This window comes from Drosophila tropicalis, unplaced genomic scaffold, assembly GCF_018151085.1.
Source record: "Drosophila tropicalis isolate 14030-0801.00 unplaced genomic scaffold, ASM1815108v1 contig_867, whole genome shotgun sequence".
Lineage (NCBI taxonomy): Eukaryota > Metazoa > Arthropoda > Insecta > Diptera > Drosophilidae > Drosophila > Drosophila tropicalis.
Genome location: NW_027173362.1, coordinates 1298600 through 1312979, shown reverse-complemented (window position 1 = coordinate 1312979; position 14380 = coordinate 1298600). Strand labels below are relative to the sequence as shown.

The 14380-nt window shown below is 37.2% G+C and overlaps 2 protein-coding genes across 5 annotated transcripts; both read right to left on the bottom strand.

Annotated features, from left to right (window-relative positions):
- Positions 1-891: 891 nt before the first annotated feature.
- Hsc70-3 (heat shock protein 70 cognate 3) lies at positions 892-5580 on the bottom strand. Of its 3 annotated transcripts, none has more exons than XM_068298270.1 (3): positions 5565-5580; positions 3267-3428; positions 892-3189 (listed from the first exon to the last, which is right to left on the bottom strand). In XM_068298270.1, exons 2-3 carry the CDS (start codon positions 3389-3391, stop codon positions 1341-1343), a joined length of 1974 nt encoding a protein of 657 aa, XP_068154371.1. In that variant the 5' UTR covers positions 3392-3428; positions 5565-5580; the 3' UTR covers positions 892-1340. The 3 variants fall into 3 exon arrangements, with proteins under 3 accessions (XP_068154371.1, XP_068154369.1, XP_068154370.1); XM_068298268.1 differs by lacking the exon at positions 5565-5580 and adding an exon at positions 4922-5044; XM_068298269.1 differs by lacking the exon at positions 5565-5580 and adding an exon at positions 3804-3895.
- A 2839-nt stretch (positions 5581-8419) lies between these two features.
- On the bottom strand, positions 8420-14308 carry LOC137583514 (uncharacterized). Of its 2 annotated transcripts, XM_068298569.1 has the most exons (8): positions 14173-14308; positions 13534-13944; positions 13272-13456; positions 11399-11578; positions 10362-11328; positions 9882-10297; positions 9099-9426; positions 8420-9022 (listed from the first exon to the last, which is right to left on the bottom strand). In XM_068298569.1, exons 2-8 carry the CDS (start codon positions 13646-13648, stop codon positions 8436-8438), a joined length of 2778 nt encoding a protein of 925 aa, XP_068154670.1. In that variant the 5' UTR covers positions 13649-13944; positions 14173-14308; the 3' UTR covers positions 8420-8435. The 2 variants fall into 2 exon arrangements, with proteins under 2 accessions (XP_068154670.1, XP_068154671.1); XM_068298570.1 differs by lacking the exon at positions 14173-14308 and having other exon boundaries at positions 13534-14060.
- Positions 14309-14380: the final 72 nt, after the last annotated feature.

Genomic DNA, 14380 nt, shown 5'->3' with positions numbered 1-14380 from the left:
TAAAATATGAGATAAAATTTCAAACTGAAAATACAAAACACAAAAAAAATTGAAACAAAATAGAAAAACAATAAAAAAAAAAAGGAGAAGAATTACAACAACAACAAAAAACTAAGCAATGAAACAAAGTTCTTTCAATTGTGCTTTTCTTTTGAATAAAAAAAATTATGCAATTTCTTTGGGCGGAACAAGAAACAGCCTAAATGGAAGTTCCAATTGTCTCTTACAGGTTGATTTCGTTGAATATACACATCTCTTTGAGGACTCTTTTGGGTATTCAATATTTTTAAAAATAATGAAAACAAGGAAAACTAAACTCTTTGTTTTCACGGAAAAGAAAGCGATCATTGTGAACTTTTCTTATTTGTCAAGCTTTAACAACGATTTGGGCCGTTTTTGGGGTCTCTGTCTGCATCATATTGTACATAGTACTATAATTTAACCAATTTTTGCTGAATTGTAACAAACTTGTGTTCATAAACTTTTATATTTAGCTTATTTCCTTAAACAGAAGTCGGCCTTTCCACCTCCATATGTTTGTATGTATGTATATCTTTTCAGTGGATTGGAAACAAGAGAGATAACAGGATTAAAAAAAAAAAAAGTAAATATAAAAAGCAAAAGCAAGTTTTGGTTTTTTTTTTCAATTTTTTTTATTTTTGTATTTTTAAATAAATTATAAAATTCTTCGTAAAATCGAAGAATTTAATTATTATTATTTTTATTTTGTTTATCGGTTTACTCTTTCTTTTCTTTTTCGCTTCGCAGCTGCTCCTCATTTCATCATCGTCATCACCATTATCATTATAGTTATAATTTGTTGCTGGATTTGTCTTATACATATAACATTTTGTGGCTATTGAGTTTCGTTAACTTCTCTCTTCCTCAACATTTTGTGTGTGTGTGTGTGGGGGGGTGGAGGAAAAATATACTATACAGTTATTACGCCAAAACATAAACAGTAAGAGTGACAAAAAAAAGTATATATAGATATATATAGAGAGAGAGAGCGTTACGAAGCGGCTTTTTTATGGAGGAATGTGTGAGGGTGACAACACATTCTGATCTCTTGACAGATGAATGGGATGGATGGTGTGGTGATCGATATACATATACATAGTTTTGTTTTTCTTTTTTAATTACAAATAAAAAATATAATTTTTTCAAGAAAAAAAAAATTATTTAAATGTATATATATTGCCGATCTCTAAGGTGGTGGTGGGGGGAGGGGGTGTCTACTATTTTGTTGCTGTTGTTGGTTTTGTTTAAATTTGTTATCAGTCTACTTTTGTTTTCTTTCATTTCTTCGCTTTGCCCCCTGCCGCGCGTGTGACGGTGATTTACAGCTCATCCTTGAGGTCGCCCTCATCGCTGCCACCCTCTGTGGGAGGAACTCCACCAGTCCCTTGGTACAGCTTGGCAATCACAGGCTGGACAATGGCCTCCAAATCCTTCTTCTGTTTCTTGTACTCCTCGGGATCGGCATCGGAATTCTGTTCGAGCCATTTGATCGACTCATCAATGGCCGACTCCAGTTTCGTTTTCTCATCATCGCTCAGTTTGGAGCCGAGTTTGTCCTTGTCGCCAATTTGATTCTTCAGGCTGTAGGCATACGATTCCAGTTCATTGCGCGATTCGACACGCTCCTTGAGTTTCTTGTCCTCATCGGCGAATTTCTCAGCATCATGGATCATGCGATCAATATCCTCGGGCGTCAAACGATTCTGGTCATTGGTGATGACGATCTTTTCCTTGTTTCCGGTACCCTTATCCTCAGCGCTCACTTGGAGAATACCGTTGGCATCGATTTCGAAGCTAACTTCAATCTGAGGAATACCACGTGGAGCTGGAGGAATGCCGTTCAAATCGAATTTGCCCAGCAAATGATTATCTTTGGTCATGGGACGTTCACCTTCGTAGACCTGAATGGTCACCGTGTGCTGATTGTCGGAGGCAGTCGAGAACACTTGCGATTTCTTAGTGGGGATGACAGTGTTTCGGGGAATGAGCTTGGTCATGACACCGCCAACAGTCTCAATACCCATGGTCAATGGGTTGACATCGAGCAGAACAATGGCATCAGTATCTTGTTCGCCAGACAGAACACCAGCCTGGACAGCAGCACCATAGGCAACAGCTTCATCGGGATTGATACCGCGAGAGGGTTCCTTGCCACCAAAGAAGTCCTTCACCAATTGCTGGACCTTGGGGATACGAGTAGAGCCACCGACCAGGACAATTTCGTGCACATCCTTCTTGTTCATATCGGCATCTTCCAACACCTTCTGCACTGGCTTCAAAGTCGAACGGAAGAGGTCCAGATTCAATTCCTCGAATTTGGCACGGGTCAAGGTTTCGGAGAAGTCATCGCCCTCAAAGAACGATTCAATTTCAATGCGCACTTGATGGGATCCGGAAAGGGCGCGCTTGGCCTTCTCGACTTCACGACGCAGCTTCTGAACGGCACGGTTGTCCTTGCGAATGTCCTTGCCCTTCTTCTTCTTGTACAGCTTAATGAAATGATCCATGACACGCTGATCGAAATCTTCACCACCCAAGTGAGTGTCACCATTGGTGGCAACAACCTCAAACACACCGTTGTCAATTGTCAGCAGAGAGACATCGAAGGTACCGCCACCCAAATCGAAGACCAAGACATTTTTCTCTCCTTCCTTCTTGTCCAAGCCATAGGCAATGGCAGCAGCTGTTGGCTCATTGATGATACGCATCACCTGGAGACCAGCAATGACACCAGCATCCTTTGTGGCCTGACGCTGGGCGTCATTGAAGTAAGCTGGGACAGTAACAACAGCGTGGGTCACCTTCTTGCCCAAATAGGCTTCAGCGGTTTCCTTCATTTTACCCAAAACCATAGCAGAGATCTCTTCTGGGGCAAAGACCTTGGCTCCCTGTGATGTATCAACACTGATATGGGGCTTGGAGTTCTTTTCGACAACCTTGAAGGGGAAGAATTTGATATCGTGCTGCACATTTGTGTCTGACCATTCACGTCCAATCAGACGCTTGGCATCGAACACTGTGTTCTCTGGATTGGTGGTCAACTGATTCTTGGCAGCATCACCAATCAGACGCTCGCCATCGGCGGTGAATGCCACATAAGATGGAGTGATGCGGTTACCTTGGTCATTGGCAATGATCTCAACGCGTCCATTTTTGTAAACGCCAACGCTGTTAACGAAAAGATGAAAATTTCAATCGAAAATTAATCAATGAGAAAATCGTCTTTGGCGTTTTCTTTTACTTACCAAGAGTATGTTGTTCCCAAATCAATGCCAATTACTGTGCCTAGTTCCTTATCCTTTTCCTTCTTTTCCTCACCCAGTGAGAGGCCAACAAAGGCCACAATAGCCAATAATATGCATAACCTCATGGTCAAACTCTTTCACTTAATTTCAACACAAAAAAAACTGCAAAAAAAGAGAGAAACATATAAATAATTGCTAATCAAAGTAAAAACTAGACAAGCCCAGCCTCATATGTTTGTTCCTTTTCCAAGTTTGTCATTGGACACGTCAACACCAGCGTACGATGGCACGCACACAAACACGCCAACACACTCACATACACAGAGACAATCTCGCACAGACCCTAAAAAAAAACCTCTCCTCTCTCTCCCATTCTCTTTTACGACACGTCGGCGTTTTAAATATGTCAACAGGTACCGTTAACCGTGATACTTTTTTTTTTTTTTTTTGATTTAAATTTATAGTGCGAATAAAAAATTCTACAAAATTTCACCAACACACGCACAAAAAAAAGGGGGCAAAAAAACACCAACCAACCTGCAAAGTTCTAACCGGGATTATGTGCGAGAGAGAAAAACGACAGACACGTCTTCTCCACTGGCTAACTTTTTTACGAATGTTAAAGAATTAAAATGAAGCTGTCGCTGCTGCTGACATTGACCGACGCCGACAGCGACGTCGACGTTTATTGCTAACAGTGAATTTGTATACGTGTAACAATTTTTTCTGGTTCTTTCTTCAAGTTGGCTTAACGACTATAAATGCCGGTAATACAAAAGAAAGCAGCAGACCGAGCAACAGAACAGCAAAAGCAACAAACTGGTTTTTTAGGGTTCTTTTAGAGAAAGTTTCTTCTAGTGGCAACTACAACTACATATGTACATACATATATATGTACACAGCTGTTTCTAGTTCAATTATTTTGGGGTTAGCCTTATTAAATTGTTGTTTTTTGTCTTGCTTACTTTTTGTTTGTTTAACTGACGTGTACTTTAGCCAAGAAAACTGAAAGCTTCCTACAAATCTGCCATATAATGACGTGGACAAAGCTGATTGAACACCACAGAAATAGGCAGAGTGAAAGAGAAAGACATATAAGATTGCAGGGTGTCAGAGATAAAAAGCAACGAAAAAGAAAAAAAAAATAAGCGCAGGCGCATTTATATTTTGCATTGGCATTTTATTTAAATTTGTTTAATCAGTTTAAACAAACTTACTACTTTGCCAGCCCTAGTTTGGTGTAGGATAATTCTCTTTCCTTTTTTAAATGTGTGCCCAATGTGTGCTGCAGTTAATAAACTTGCTGGGCATAGAGAAATAATTAATTTCACACATATTCGTCACTCTTAAATATGTATGAAAATTTGTTTAACCTAGGCAGTACCGTAAAATACGATTAGGTGAAAGAGATATTGGTTAATATCGATGCCAAAATTTGGCGACACGTGCTCTTACTTCCTTTGCGGCATAATGCTCTCCCTCTTCCTTGCTTTCTTTTTGTAAAAACTTTTGCCAACATGGCGGCATTTGGTTTGCCTTCAATTGTTGCCCCTATATGCCTATAATTCTTTTTAAATTGTTTCCTTTTTTTTAACATGCTATGTACTCATTATTAATGCTCTTTACCGAATTGTTGTGTTGTATATTTAACTCACTTTTTATGTTTCTTTCTCCGCACAGTTTTCTACAACTTAATTCTTTTTTGTTCAAATGTTTTATGACGACTTGGAGATGTGCAGAACTTCGATACATTCTCGATAGAAATCTGACATGCCGGCTCTCATGTTCTCAGCGCTAACTCAATAGAGGTGACATAGTGACTGGTCACTATGAGTCGCAGTTTGTGAAACAGCGATTGTGCAAATTTCTTTTGCCTATAGGTCTATACGTAATGCTTTATTAAAACCCTAAATTAAGTTTTCAAATATTTGCTTGGCTAATTTCACTTATATTTGAAGTAGGATCGCTTTGTAATTTTAGTTTTTCTAGCTTGCAATAAGACGAAAGTAACTATTACTTTCCCTTTCTTATATCAACAGTAAATTTGAAAATTTTGTTAAATATTTTAATTTTAATGAAATTTTTTAATCTAGTTGATCTATCTAGCTATAATAGCTATTTGGCTGCTTCGAAATATCACGTCTAATGAGAAACCATCATCTCTATTAACAACAAAACCACATACACACACTTTTACACACAGTGAATCCTAAGGGACACGTCAGTGTTACTATCTTTGGATAAGTGCTGTGTAACGATTGCTTTCGCAACTGATTTTTAACTTTTGTTTGTACTTACTTTTACTAAATTAACTATTTAGAAGTATGGTTAAATAAATAATAAATTGTCACTTTGCTTCTTCTATATATATATGTATATATATAAGTCTTTGATGTCTTTTTGGCGTTAATTTTAAAATAAAATAAAATTTCAATTTAACAATTTGTTTGTTTCAGTCGCGGTATTTGTAATGGAATTCTCGTTTGTTTATTGTTTGCACTTTTATAAAATGTGTGTAAATAATAATCCGTTTATTCTTTGTACATTTGTATTATATGTTATTCCTTTGCTGTTTAAATTGAAACTGATTTCTTGCTCTCTCAACTGCCGGCTATTTATGCCCCATGCGACTGACGTGTTGACCACGTCAGTATTGTGCACTTCTGTGATTGGCGGTTCATTTGCTTGCAAAAGAGACACCCACCCAAAGCTGGAATGTTCTTCGCTCTTAAGACTCTCTTTCTCTTGCTCTCTCTTTCTCATTTGTCGCTAGTTTTGTCAAACAATTCGTGATAAGACAGTTGCGAAGGTAATGTTCGGCCATAATATGAATGTATGTAGATATGTATTTACATACATAATATTTGTATTATGCATCGAAGAAGGTGAAATTCGGTATTATTCGTTTTTCCCTTCTTTAAATGGATGATGAAAATGCGTGTACCATTTACTGAGACCCAAACCACTGACGTGTCTTTGTTTATTTCAAGATCAAGAGGAACAAACAAAACGGAGGGAGTTAACCGTTATTCAGGAAATTTCGAAGATCTGCAAATAATTTTCTGGCAGCTTCCAGACATTTCAAGCTCTAATTGAAACAGACCAATTCTAGATATGTATTTTGAATTATAACTGAAAGTTTAATGTTATATCTATTTGTTAATAACAAAATGCTATAACTTATTGTTAGTTGAGCTATTGATCAAATTGATCCATTGACTTTTGTTAATGATAATCGACATTTCAAATTTTAAAATCATTATAATCTCTATAAGCAAAATTCGATTCATATTTCCGTGAAAGTAAATGTTTTTTCTTTAGAAATCGGTATTTGGTTAGATTTCTAAAGAATATACATATGTATGTACAAATGTACAAAACGTTTATACAGAAGGAATTATTTATGTTTGTACGCATTTCTCGAGTCAAGGAATTGACACAACTCGGAAAGGAAACGGATTGTGCTTTGAAATAGTTTTGACGCTTTTTGGTGTGATCCTTTTGACTAAGACTTTATACATATGTACACATACAGTGGACTCTCGATTAACGAACACAATCCGTTCAAGCATCTTCTTCGTTAAGTAAAACCACTTTTCCCATATAAATCAACGTGAAACATTCATTTTACACTTTTAATAAGTTACAGGTTAAAACACTTGTTACATGCTTCACTTCAATTGTCCTCGGTAGATGAGTTGTCTAAATGGCCCAGTGTTTAGGCAACCGAACAACGAGGATCCGGATTAAAATCCCAGACTAGTGTATTGATGTTGTTTTCGTCTAATTGTAAGCCGAAGGACTTAGTTTGTCAGTGCTTGTAAAACAAAGTTAGGTTGATATTTTACAACTAAATCCTAGACTTATAATAACAATAAAGTAAATTAACATAAAATGATTCAAAACTTCTTCTAAGAAATGAAAAATTCAAGAAAAATGTGTTTGTCACGCGAATTTTTTGATATCAGGGCGTTACTGTTCAATGTACATACATACATATACATATGTACATATGTATGTATATTCAAAATTGCATAGGATTTTTTCCTATTTGGCCGTTAAGAATAAATAAACCTTCACAAATGCTGGTTAAATAAAAAGACAGTTTAGGATTTCTTTGGTTTTCTTTTCTGCTTGTTTTTTTTTTTTTATAATTTATATTTGTGTATATTTTTTATAACAATATATAATAATAGTATAATCAAAACCCCCAGCACTACCAACCCCCAACCCCTCTGCCACTCAGCAAAAAGCCAACTTAGCCATAAGCCTCATTCCCACCCCGTCCCCCGTCCCCAAAAAAAAGCACAGTAACTTTTCGATCATATTAAAAGCTAGAGAAACAAATTCGAAATGAAAAATAAAGACAATTGGCCCAACTTTCAAATTTACATATACATATATAAATATAATTAGAAAAAAAAAATGAAAACGTAAATTTAACTCATTTTTGGCTTATATACCAATACCATAAAAAAAAACAACAAAAAAAGTCATAGTCAAAAGTTATCAAAAAAAGTATCGTTATTTTTTGTTGATCTTCATTTTAGGTATGCAGATGCAGGTATATATATATATATATATATATATATATATATATAAATGTATATGTATATATATACAGATATAGATACGAATATATAGATAAAGATTAGCCAAAGTTTGTGCTTAAGTGTGTGAGAAGATTTGTTTGATTTGTTTTTGTTTTTTTACAATAAATTGAAACACTTTGAGTTGCGTTTTAGTTTTTTGGTGCTTGGTCCGTAACAGAATTGTAACGAAGTCGATCAAAAAACAAATGGAGCATTATCTTTTGTATATATAATTGTTGTTGGTGTTGTGTTTATCCTTCACATACATATATATGTGAGTGTATGTATGTATATATATATATATATGTATATAAATGTATGTATATTTTAGAGTACAGAGATGAGTAGAATAGGAACAGAGAGAAAGAGAGAGAGAGAGGAAGAGAGAGTATAGAATACACAGGCGTTTGGGTGTTGGTATCTTTTTTTTTTGGATTTTCCCTTTTTTTTATCAACAATTATCAACAAAGAAGCAAATATTTTTTGTATGTAATAAATTTTTTGTTTTTTTGGTGCGGTGGCAGCAAATTGTTTGTTTGTGATTTTGTTTTGTTTTGTATGTTTTGTTTGTCTGCTCTTATTCATGCCTCACTCCGCAGATGGAAAGGAACGTGCTAAAATTATGCAAACTGCAGGCGGGCAGAACTGTGTAAGCTATCGATGCCATTTCGTGGCACTTTAAACGGAAGTCGTTCAGCGATTGTAATAGCAAGTCTGTCGATGGCGATGAGTTCACTTGATAGAATAATTTCAAATGTATGGCAGGTAATGGATTCGGGGAAGAGCCGCTACCACCAACACCAACACTACCACCATTACCACCACTTCCTTCACCTCCTCCATTTGAAGGTATCTCAACGATATCATCTTCCAAAAGTTCCTTCTCCTTTTGTTGCTGTTGCTGTTTTTGCTTATTGATGGGATAATCCTTGAGCAAACGATTCACCACATATGTGAAAATCTCATGTAAATGCTCAGCATTAACACTTTGAGCCAAACGGCAGTGATTGGTCAACATGTCGTCACTTAATTGCGTCAATTGTGTAGTGGATGAGGCCAAACCTGTCGATACATAACACACAATGGCCGCACAATTGTTCTCATAGTTCCAACGGCGTCGTATCGAAATCGTATAATCACCCACCGAACAGCCAGTCTCTTCATCTGTGAATCAAAAAAACCAAAACATAAGTACGGAGACCCGCAAGGGCAAAAAACAGACAAAATGTCTTCAGCTTACAATCAAAACGATCATTATGGGTATGGGCCCAGACCTGCCATTCGACCAGAGCTTCTCGTGGCAAAGCCGGCAACACTATATAATCCATTATGGCATTGGTTGTACGTCTCTCCCACTGACGTCGCGCTTCACCGATAAAGGCCGGATGCGTTACAAAGCAAATGCCGTGGACCACATCGCGCAGTTGTCCCTGGGCATTCATGGCCTTTGCAATGCGACTAATGTGGCGTAAAGTCAGTTTGCATTGCGGACGTATGCCGCCCTCGATGATTGTCATACTGCCGGGCACCAAAGCTATTTGTCCCGATATATAAGTTATATCTCCAATCTGTATATAAGAAAAAGGGAAAATGTTTTTATCAAATTTTATCAAGGCCTTTAAAATCACTGGAAATGGTTTGATAGGGGGCGTTCCCTATGCTAGCAGTTTCTTCTTATAGTTCAGTTTAGTATGAAAACGAATACTTTTCATAAGGCTTCAAAAACATCTGCTAAAAATATAACGATTCTGAGCTAATCTGTTTTCTTTAGCCGAATTGAAAACGAAATGTAAAAAAGAAAATGTATTATTCTTATTCTTGTAAAACTTTTTCTACTGCATCGATTACTAAAACTCCAAGATTAAACCAAACTGCAGAATTGTTTTTCTTTTATCCGTAGCTAACTCTGATTCCAGTTCTAGGCGAAGAAATGTGTTTCTTATCTCAATTCTGTTTGTTAAACTTTTTGATTTTTCTTAAAGTTCCTTAAAACTTTCGCTTCGCTTTCTCCAAGAGAACTCACCCTAGTTGACTGGCTATATGGACCAATATTCGCCGGAGCCCAATGGGAAATGCCCTGAACATGCATGGTATTACGTTTGCCATTGATCAGCTGCTGGATGGATGAATCATCGCCGCCATCACGATCACGTTCTTCCATTATAATCGCATTGACAGCCGAGGGCTGACGATAGGCGACAGCATCCATGACCACATGACAGCCGTCGGGGAGTGGGCATTCGACGCAAACTCTTGTGGGCGGATTATGGAAATCGAATGTTTCCAAATAGATGCGATTTAAAATTGGATATTCACTTATACAGCGCACATAGAGTGTGATATAGCATATATCCGATAATTCGTAGTTGTTGGTAAGACACAAATCACGCAGGGTGGCCAATGCCTGATGTACGGCCTCCTCTAAGGTTGAGGAAGAGCCTGGGAGGAGAGAAGGAAATTCGATTAAACCAGCCAATGGTGAAGTACAATGAGGAGGACTCACCCTGAATACCAGCCAGCCACATCCAACCCTTACTATTGATGGCCACTCTTGGTACATTGGCCAATGGACGGAATTCTCTTACATAATTCAAGGGACTTAGTGGTTGACCAGCTATGGCGGATCCAACTCCAGCTGACGCTGCTGCCGGTGCATTGGTGTTGGCAGTATTTAATTGTAACGATGAAATGGCCAAGGATAAGGAGCCACAGACAGCCGCTGTACTACTGCTACTGCTGCCACCTGCTCCTCCTCCTATTCCACCGAATGATCCAGCCGTCAGTGCTCCGGCAGAACTAGATTGAATGGATCCAGCTGCCAAGAGTAGCGAATTTGAATTGCTCACTGATGAGCTATGCGTCGTTGTTATCGGCTCATCCACACTGGCACTTTTCGTCACTATGGGTATGGGGGATGATGAGGTGGTGCCACCACCACCAATACCACCAATACCGATACCACCACCACCACCACCACTGCTGCCGCCGCCACCGCCACCGCCACCGCTAGACAAATGTCTACCAAACGAATTACTCCTTGAGATCAATTCATTTTGACTTAGGGATTCTCTCAGACGTGTCTCCTTCTCAATCATTTCCAGTTCGGTCTCACTGAAATCTGGATCACTTAGATCACTATAGGTGGATTCGTTTAAATCGCTTATATAATCCAATGATTTCTTAACAAAAACCATTTCCGTATCCTTGGCATCCTTCATTTGAAGCGTTAGCTTCGTAAAATTAATATAACCAACTGGACAAATGGGATCAGCACTACTGATGATTGTCTGTATATCCTCGACGACAATGCGTTGCTTGAACAATGGACAGTCCAGCGTAAAAGTCTCATATTCGCCACCCTCTCCGCAGACATTCAAGCCATATTTATCACGCATTTTTAATAGATGCGATTGCATTTCTCTCAGAGATTTGCCCAAATGACGATCGGGCACTAAACCCAATGCGGCAACCTGTTAATTAGATCCAACAGAGTTATTATCAAAAGATCTATTGCATCATATATGTACTACTGCTATTCACCTTGATTATTATGGCATGAACATGACAGTCGATCATCTCCTGTAGCAATTCAGTCTGATCTCTCCTCCATAAATAGGCCAAGGATATTAAATTCAGGCGACTGCAGACATTCTCCACACGGACACGCTGATAATCCGAGAGTATGGCACCAACAGCCACTGCCTCCACACCAAGTTCATGCTATAAAGTGTATAGATTTAAAAAAAAAACATGTTAGTTTCATTCACAAATTCAATCCAAAACAATTTCCATCTAATCAGAATATAAGAGTTATATGCCAGGATCAAAAATATATATCCATTTTTGACAAATTATATGAGTATTTAAATAAATATAGTTTACATTAATGTTTCGAAATAATTGCTTTATGACTACAGTTTGGTGGTCAACAGTATTATGATGTTACCAGGTCTTGGCTAGTTTTAGAGTTACTTCGCATGTTTTCAATAAACAGTTTAGAAAGGTGAAAGCTTATGTGGTTTGAGAGCAATTGACTTTTTTTAAAATAGGTCAAAGTAAACAAATTGCATTTTATTTGTTAATTTAGGCCAAGGGCATTTACAGTTTAATGAGCAACATTTAAGCATTCGAAGCCAGCAGAGCTTAAAGAGCCATTGTGCTTATCAAACTGCAATCATTTAATAAATTAATTTATATATTTAAGAACTATCTAAACAAATGAACTATTTGCCAGGCTTGCTTCACGTGTACCAGGCGTACGCATAAGATAAGATAAGCAGCAAGTAAAGACAAAAATAACAAATAACAAGTAAGAAATTTCAAGTCATTTATAATTTCAATACCCTAAACTAAAATAAACAAAAGTACATGGGGATTAAATCAATAGTAATTGCTGATAATATCTCTAATGAGGTGCTACAAGTGTTCGTGATAAACAAGGTATCACTTCACTTTTCGATCAAACATTGCCATTTGTGCAATGGTCTCCGTTTTCACATCCATTGGACACCGAAAGCTATCGTCCAGCCAAGTCATTAAGTTGGCAAAGCAGTCAACGAAATTCAAACGAATTGAAAAATTAAGGCTAATGAAAATTGAGAACATTTTAGCAATGAATCACTGCCATTTGTCAAACAAATAGGAATACTGTTCCTAGAATCCGACCATCTGGTCTGTAAAAGTTAAACTACCCCAACTTCTATGGAGGTTATCACCTGTAATAATAATGACTTTAATGTGGAAGGAATTTGTAGCAATTGCTTTATGCAATTTATGAATGGAAATTACATTTTTCCCTCTTCTTTTTTCAAGGTCATGGCCATAACAAGCAAAAGCAAAAGTAACAATAAAATGAATTATCTATCAAGTAAAGTCAATTTTGTGTCTGTCGGGGCCTTCGACTTGTTTATTCCCTCACATTGCAATGTGTAAATAATCTCAAATAATTTAATCAGCTGTCCTCCAATCTTCAATCAATGTGCAATGTACATACATACATATACATATATGAAATGGAATGGAATATAGTACATAAATGTATTGTTTGCAATAAGCAAAATGTCGAAGAATTTTCATTCAACGATACATGTTTGAATAGTTAAATAGATAGCTGATCTAACTAACAATGGTTTTTAAATAACTCATATTCAACTTTATCAAGGATGCGAAAACAAATTTAGTTGGGTTATTCCTAAAATTTCTTTGCCTCTGACAAAGGTTAGACCATGAAAAGTAACACCAACCACATCTTATTGGACTAAATCGGCATGTACAAGTACATAGCCAAGTCTAACTTTTAGAGCCTTAAATTGGGAATATATCTATATAAACTGCGGGAAACCTTCTAACGAATGCCTTTGACATTTTCCACTCCTCATTGATTAGGGAATATAAAATCTAACTAAAGATTCACCTTGCATGTTTCCAGTAGGGTAAAAAGATCTTCGACTTCATCATCATCTGTGGGTACATATTGTTTGCCAGTCTGTGTGCTCTTTCCGTGGGTTTCCCTTCTATATAATGGGAGGCCCATGGCATTGGCCAATATTTCAATGCCCATATGGCCAACTGTTTGATACATAAAGCTGTCCAGTTCATCTAGATGAAAACGAAAGATGTAAGATAACTTTAATCGGGAATGCCAGGATGATTAGTGGAGTTTGGGCGATGGGTACCTCTATCTTTGGGATGCAAATTGGCCAAGGCAACAATCTCATGTCCTTCAGCCACACATTGCATCATATTGTAGCAGCTATCCTTGCCGCCACTGACCATGGCTACCACCCGCATTTTGAAGCCTCAATTGTTTTTGTTTCTTGATGGGTTTGTCGTTTAATTGTTTATGCAAATTGTTTTGTTAGTTGTTGTTATTTGTTGAATTTGTTATTATTACTTTTAGTTGGTTTGGTCTTTGTTGACTAGACTTATTTCAAAAACGAAACGATACAAAAAAAAAAACAACAAAATATAACCGAACAACAAAAAATTTAGAATAACAACAACATCTATTTGTTTAAATATTAACACAAGGCGACGTTGCCGACGATGTTGACGGCTGCTACTGCTGTTTTTATTAGTTCCATCAACTAAAAATAAGAAGGAAAAATTGCCATTAATTCTCAATGATGTTCAAACTGTAAATGCAAAGCTTGTTGCTGCTGCCTGTGACACTTTGCTGCTGCTGCTAGCGGTGCTCCTTTGGTTCTCCATAATGACAGGGCGACGTAGCAACACAGCGACACAGCAACAAAGCGACACAGTCACAGACAAGTTAAATGACAAAATCATTTTCTGAGAGCAAAACAGATATAAACTTTTAATAATGCGTTTTCCCGATTTTCTGTGCTACAAAATACAAAAAAACTGTTCTAGTATTTTTCTGTGCTACAAAATATTTTTTTTTTTTCATATAACAGATGGCACCGGCACAACAACAACAACTAGTGGTGGCACTAGTAAAACTAAAAATAGTGGAGTCGTATAAAAATAGGGGGTCGCATAAAAAATAGCGGGAGTCGGATA

Excerpts from the sequence above, each read along its gene's own strand:
- Hsc70-3 (XM_068298270.1), bottom strand. The coding sequence starts at position 3,391 with ATGAGGTTATGCATATTATTGGCTATTGTGGCCTTTGTTGGCCTCTCA. Across the intron at positions 3,190-3,266 it reads TTGGGAACAACATACTCTTG|CGTTGGCGTTTACAAAAATG; the intron begins GTAAGTAAAAGA and ends TTTCGTTAACAG.
- LOC137583514 (XM_068298569.1), bottom strand. The coding sequence starts at position 13,648 with ATGCGGGTGGTAGCCATGGTCAGTGGCGGCAAGGATAGCTGCTACAAT. Across the intron at positions 9,427-9,881 it reads CATATAGCCAGTCAACTAGG|ATTGGAGATATAACTTATAT; the intron begins GTGAGTTCTCTT and ends TCTTATATACAG. Across the intron at positions 9,023-9,098 it reads CCATAATGATCGTTTTGATT|ATGAAGAGACTGGCTGTTCG; the intron begins GTAAGCTGAAGA and ends TTTGATTCACAG.